The sequence below is a fragment of the Nematolebias whitei genome, chromosome 17, assembly GCF_014905685.2.
Source record: "Nematolebias whitei isolate Nwh7 chromosome 17, NemWhi1, whole genome shotgun sequence".
In the NCBI taxonomy this organism is placed as follows: domain Eukaryota; kingdom Metazoa; phylum Chordata; class Actinopteri; order Cyprinodontiformes; family Rivulidae; genus Nematolebias; species Nematolebias whitei.
Window position 1 is genome coordinate 3,880,545 of NC_056514.1, and position 7,317 is coordinate 3,887,861.

Here is a 7,317-nt window from a genome sequence, read left to right on the forward strand (position 1 = left end):
GTTGTAAGAAGAAGGGGGGATGCCACACAGTGGTAAAAATGGACTTGCCCAACTTTTTTGGGATTTGTTCATGCCATGAAATTTGGAAACAACAGATATTTCCCTTAAAATGATACATTCTCTCAGTTTAAACTTTTGATCTGTGATTTGTGTTCTATTCTAAATAAAATATTAGATGTTGTCACCTCCACATCACAATTTGTTTAGTGTCCCAACTTTTTTGGAATCCGGTTTGTATTTGACTTGTGCTTTTCATTGACTTTACAGAAGACAAGTTAACTCTATGCATTTCCTTCATACAAGTAAGAAACGTGCTGGGTAAAACCACAGTTCATATAAATGCTATAGCATAACCAGCAAATGTCCGTTTAGTGAGGTCTAACTCTGATTGTTTTTCTTTGTACTCCTCTAAACATTGTGTGGTTAAATTTTTGGAGTGCAGGTCCGACACAAAGGGGGCCCTCAACAAGATCTATACAGTGCTCAGTTCATACCACGAGACCAGCTTGGATTCTCTTAAACTGAAATGGGAAACGGACTTGGAGGAATCCATGTCAGACTCAATCTGGTGAAAGATCATTCAGAACATTTGTTCATCCTCCAACTGTCTGAGACATGCTGTAATTCATTTCAAGGTGGTGCACAGGCTGCATTGGTCCAAACACAAAGTCCAAAATTAAAACTGACCTGGCTCCTGCATGTAATCCCTGTAAACAAATGCCAGCTACGCTCTGACACATTCTGGACTTGTCCAAAGCTGTGGATCTATCTAATCTATTTATGATACATTCTCTGGGATATGTGGACAAACTGTGTGCCCGTCATGATTCATTTCATTGTTTGGGGTGGTCCCTGAGGACACAACCTTCAGCAAGTACGAGAGGAATACGATTGCTTTTGGCTCTCTTCTAGCCAGGAGACTTACTTTATGCAGCTGGAAGGATCTGCATCCTCCGGTATATTTATTTTTCTTCTTTCAGCTGCTCCCTGCAGTAGGAGTCGCCACAGCGAACCAAGTTGCACGAAGACTTGGCAGTTATTTTTACGCCGGATTTCCTTCCTGACGCAACCACAAACCACCGAGCTACCACAGCCCTCTGTGTGGAGCAGAGAGCTGCATCTAGGACACCAGGAGGAGCAGATGGTGGGGGTTAAGGGCCTTGCTCAAGGGCCCAGAGTGGGACAAATGAGGGTGGGGGCAGATATGGGTGCTTCACCTACCCCACCCACATTTTTGATGTTGTCGGTACCGGGGCTTGAACCGGCGATCTTCCGATCACTGGCCCATCTTTTCCAACCTCTGCGCCACCACTCCCCTATCCTCCAGCATATGAACACTGGATCAGAGAAGTTGTGTGTCTTGTTCACTTGGAAAAGATCAGATACACTGTGAGGGGATCTGTTGGAAAATCTTGGGACACGTGGCGGCCATTTCTGTCTTATATTGAAAGTATGTCAGTGCCTGTATAAATATATCTGTGCCTGGTCAGCCAATCTGGTATAGGAGGGTCAGGGTGGGAGGCTTTTTTGGTTTGTTTTTGTTGCATGTTTTTTTTATGTTGTGTGTTATTAAAAACAATAAAAAAGACTTTGATCCAACAATATCTGTTTAGTAAAAGCGGGCATGTAGCTTAAACTGTATTTTCTATTTTTTTGTGTACTTGATGCATAAATGTGTATAAATAAAGTTTGTCATGTGAGAACAACAAGGATATTTTATGAATTTTAAGGATTTCTGGAGGTCCGTATAGTGGTAAACATTCGAAGGTGTTGATATGTCTGTCAAGTGAGGTGGTGGGGGAGGGTGGAGAAGGGAGAGGCAGGGCCAGGTGGAGAAAAAGGCAAACTAGCAGATCTACAAGTATAATTATACCACAACATTGAATTTATGGATATAAACCATATAGTCTCATATCTTGTTTGAAAATATATCAATATTTTTTTTAAATCTTGATATATCACCCAGTTCTAGTGTTTATGTTTTTATAGAAATAAATATGTTCTATCTCTATAAGATTTGCTTCATAGCAGCTGGTGTAGAAGTGCACTTACTTCTCAAGTAGAGCCAGAGCAGTGGCTGGGTTCACTCTCAGGTACTTTGAGTTTGGCTGGCCATAGTCTGCCAGGTAAGTAGACCAGTCCCACACCATGAACAGGTCCAGGAGCTAAACAAAATAAATAAATAAAAGGAATAAAAACGAAACGCTAATAAAACATACACCAAGGTTCAAAATGAATACTGAACTTTAAGTTCTGAAAGCTGAGGACAGAATAGTTTTAACCACAAGCCCACTCTGGTCCACTTTTCAAATATTAACACAGCTTCAAACATCTGCTCCTTTCTCGAACAACCCTGTCAACAGACACTTGAAACTTGCCAGAGCTGATAAAATGTAACTATTTTGATTTTCATAAAAGCTGGGACATTAAACATCACCTTTACTGTGTGGGGAAGACTTCAAAGAAAGAACATAAAGGTGCTTTAAATCTCAGTTGTGAAGTACCTGTCGTAAGTCAATGAATGCCAGTTGGAGTGTGTCTCCTTGGAAGCCAGGGACTGGCTCTGAGCTGGCAAACACTAAGAAAATAGAAAAACAGAATCAATTCTTTAAAGGTTTTGAGAAACATTCAAACAGCTTGTTAAATATAATGACCTTATATCTGTATCTCATTGCAATGGCTTTATAACATTTAATCAACTGTCCCCCTCAAAATGCTTAAAAACCTGGAAAAAGCATAACCAATGTAAATTAGATGCTGTTATTTAACCCTTTCAAAGTCAAAGTCTCTTTATTTGTCATACGCACCACATGTGGTACATGTGGGGGAAGGAAATTGTGTACGCAGGGTCCCAGTTACATCCAACAATAAAATGTAAAAGAAAAACAGTAATAAGATCTACAAAGTCCATGCTCAATAATCCAGGTATACAATCCAACATTTTTCAGTCAGGTCATCTGACAGTTTCTTTTTTTGTGCTGAAACGTTTCGCCTTCGATCCAGAAGGCTTCATCAGTCAAGGAAACACACAACAAAACTGATTCTTCCCCCAACAGCTTACTCCAAAGTGGAACAAACCAGTGGGGGGCGTGGCAAAGAGACCATCTTAGCATCAACATAACTGGTTTGTTCCACTTTCGAGTAAGCTGTTGGGGGAAGAATCAGTTTTGTTGTGTGTTTCCTTGACTGATGAAGCCTTCTGGATCGAAGGTGAAACGTTTCAGCACAAAAAAAGAAACTGTCCAGATGACCTGACTGAAAAATGTTGGAGTAATAAGATCTAACTTGAAGTGATCCACCTTTGAAGTGCGTGCAGAAGTTCTCCTTGTGAACATTAAAATATTTTTCATTGCAGTCAAAAGTATTGTAACTATAACTAGTATGTAGATATTTAAGTTGGAACACAGAAATCAAATGTTTTTTCTCACCTGGATTTTTAAAATATTTTTCAAGTTGCTGCACACAGTTATTTTGACACTGTGGTATTAAAATTTGAAACCCCTAGTAAAATCTACAAGGCTCTGTATTAAAATCTAAGTCAATAGGGTCTGCAGGTGGGTAGAGTGTTGAGATTGCGTTGACATACTAAAGGCTAAAAAATGTTGTGGGGTTAATTTGGATGAGACACCTCTTCAGTGTTTCACTGACAACCAGAATAACACGTGTGAAGTTGTGGACCAGGGCGGTGGTCACAATAAAAAGAAAGGCACCAGATAGTGTGCTCCTGGAACAGTGAACCAGATCTTTAGTTGAAGCATTGCTGTTAGGGTCATGAGGGTGTTTTTCCACCAATTTGTACTGCCATGTGGTTGACATTACATTCAATTCAGTTCAATTCAAAAATATTTTATTAATGCCAAAGGGAAATTAAATGTTGTGGTAACTCATCATCCTGGTTTCATTAAAGAGTTGTTCTAGATGCTGATGCTGTGGGCAGGAAGGATCTCTTGCTGCGTCTGTCTTACAGCGGATGTGAAGAAACCTCTGACTGAAGACACTCTGTTGTTGTATGACAGTCTGATGAAGAGGATGCTGAGGGTTGTCTATAATGTTCGTCATTTTATAAAGAATCAGGAGAAGAGGAATCAATTTTATGAATATCAGTTGGATGCAAAAATGGTTAACACCGTCACCCTAGCACCACCATATCCACGACCCCCAGGGCATTATTTGGGGCTGATGATGGAGAACAGGGTGTTGGAGTCACTCTTGCAGGCTATGTGGTCTCAATCAAGATGTTTGTCCACATTCTCAGCACAGAGTTGAGCTAATTCCTGATGCAGGTTGGGATCAAGGGACAGCTTTGGGAAACACAGGGTCTCATTTTTACCTCTACAAGGAACATATTAATTGTACAGTTGTTTTGCCATAAAACATCACATCAAACAATCTGATTTGGATCAAAGTAATTAAAAAGTCTAGTTTCATTTCAGTTGTACATTTCTTTATACTCACATTCACACTGTATAACATCTAAGTTGAATTGCTGAATGGCCCCCATACTGATCTGCTTAAGTTCTGTGTCCAGCAGCATCTGCATCAGTGACGTGGACAGATGCTTACAAGCTGACATGCAAGCTGTCTGGGCCACTTTTCCCTACAGAGAGAGACATGGGGGAGGGAGATGAGGCGAGAATGCAAGAAAGGAAGAAAAGATGGGAACATCGGGGTAAGGAAAAGAATGAGAAAGGATAAGAAAAAATATTTTAGACCAAGATCAACTGGGATAGCCCAGGAGCCACAGACCTGTGGGTTACAACCCACAAGGTTTTTTGTTTTTAACAAAATAATTTTTAATGTTCTTGAGTTTTTATTTACAACTTGTTTTCTGCCTCCTGAAAATGACAAGTTCAATTCCACTTTGATGAAATGCATATTACACAGAAAGTTGTAGTATGACACATGGATCACATGCAATGCACAATAATACAGATAATTACAACTTTCTTCCTAACAAATCCAGATTTTAGTTCAATGACTTACTTTTTGGAGAGTTTAACAAAACCAAAACTTTTATTTTTTATTTTATTTTACCTTTATTTAACCAGGCAAATCCTACTGAGATCACATATCTCTTTTGCAAGGGAGGCCTGGGCTTGAAGGCAACTAACATGCATGTGTTTGGACTTTGGAAGGAAACTGAAGTACCCAGAGAAACACAAGAACATACAAACTCCACGCAGAAAGAGCCTACAACCAAACCAGGAATTGAACCCAGGACTTCTTGTTATAAGGTAAAAGTGCTAACCACTGAACTGTTGTGCTGCCAAAAGTATAGTTCTTTGACAACTTGAAATCCATGGTGTTGTATGGGGGGTCACTGTTGGCAGAATTAAATAATACTCAGCACATACTCAATTCAAGTTTTCCCATTTTGAATTTTCTGACATTTTTATGGCTTACTTAACATAGTTGTTCAGTGGTGCAGTTTTATTATCTGCATTCTTATGTACAATTATTAAATCTGGACAAATGTATTTTCCTCATCTTTTACTCTCTATTTTTTCATTGGGTTTGCAATGCATCTTGTGACAATAAACAACTAATAGGGCCCTATAAAAATCAGTTTTCACCCCAGATTCTGTTCAGTAGTTTTTTTTTATTCAATGTTTTATAATGTAACCACATTTTTCCACATAAAATTGTCTTTCCATAGAGTAGTTAATTAAAATGTCAAGAATGCGATAGAATATTCAAATGTAGTAATTTTTGACAAGATTTGATAAAAATTCAGAAAAAAAAGTGTTTTAGTTAAAACTCTGCTTTTTAAAGATACTTTTTCTAACAAAATAAAATTGTTTGGGGGAGGGGGGGATGAAAAATTTCACAGATATGTTTTATCTTTCCACCTCTCCATCTTTCCACTTGGAAAAAAAGTGCTTTACATATGAAGTCTCACCATATTTATAACTAACATATCAATTATATTGTCACCCAGTATCTTGTATGGGAATTGCACTCTACTTTACCCACTAAAAATCAGGCAGTGTTGCTAAAAGTGTTGATCCTGCTAAAAGAGACAAAAACCATAAAGCCACAACATTTTCATAAAGAAGTGATCATCAACGTTTAAGAGACATTTCTTATAATAAATATCATACATAGTTATGAATGACAGGAAACATTCTCTTTTCCTGTTAGTAAACAAAATCAACACAACCATCAGACCCAGCCACCTTCTTCCACTGCTCTATGGTTTGGTTCTACTGCTGTTGATTGCAGAGGACACTGACTGACTGCTTTGTGGCTCCACAATTCCATCCATGTGCATTAAACTGCAATGCTTTATGTGTTCAGAGACACTAATTTATCAGAAGCACCTAGGCATGAGCTTGTTTCTGGTTTCAAGACACAGTGGTGCTTGAATGTTTCTGAACCCTTTATAATTTTCTATACTTCTGCAGAAATATGACCTAAAACATCATCAAATTTTCACACAAATCCTAAAAGTAGATAAAGAGAACCCAGTTTAACAAATGAGACAAAATATTATACTTGGTCATTTATTTACTGAGGAAAATGATGCAATATTACACATTTGTGTGGCAAAAGTATGTGAACTTTTGCTTTCAATATCTGGTGTGACCTCCCTGTGCAGCAATAACAGCAACTAAATATTTCTGATAAATGGTTCTCATCCGTCTCACCCTCTTCAGTGTCCAGCCTCCCATACAACTCATCATACGCCTTCCGCTTACCTTTGTTACCTCCCTCTTTGCTCTATGCTGCACCTCCTTATACAAACTGGATTCCAAAAAAGTTGGGACACTGAACAAATTGTGAATAAAAACTGAATGCAATGATGTGGAGATGGCAAATGTCAATATTTTATTCGTAATATAACATAGATGACAGATCAAAAGTTTAATCTGAGTAAATGTAACATTTTAAAGGAAAAATATGTTCATTCAAAATTTCACAGTGTCAACAAATCCCAAAAAGTTGGGACAAGTAGCAATAAGTGGCTGGAAAAAGGAAATTGAGCATATAACAAACAGCTGGAAGACCAATTAACACTAATTAGGTCAATTGACAACATGATTGGGTATAAAAAGAGCTTCTCAGAGTGTCAGTGTCTCTCAGAAGCCAAGATGGTAAGAGGATCACCAATTCCACCATTGTTGCGCAGAAAGATAGTGCAGCAATACCAGAATGGTGCTACCCAGCGTAAAATAGCAAAGACTTTTAAGTTATCATCATCAACTGTGCATAACATCATCAAAAGATTCAGAGAATCTGGAACAATCGCTGTGCGTAAGGGTCAAGGCCGTAAAACTCTACTGGATGCTCGTGATCTCCGGGCCCTTAAACGTCACT

The 7,317-nt window shown here is 38.5% G+C and overlaps 1 protein-coding gene across 1 annotated transcript in view; it reads right to left on the reverse strand.

Annotated features, from left to right (window-relative positions):
* Positions 1–2,048: 2,048 nt before the first annotated feature.
* LOC119424085 (exocyst complex component 6-like) overlaps positions 2,049–7,317 on the reverse strand; it is a 21,919-nt gene continuing 16,650 nt past the window's right edge. The window contains exons 2-4 of the mRNA XM_037691554.1: positions 4,456–4,597; positions 2,505–2,578; positions 2,049–2,165 (exon numbers count right to left, since the gene is read on the reverse strand). Of these exons, the coding sequence (XP_037547482.1) occupies positions 2,049–2,165; positions 2,505–2,578; positions 4,456–4,597 (333 nt within the window). The remainder of the gene's footprint in view (positions 2,166–2,504; positions 2,579–4,455; positions 4,598–7,317) is intronic.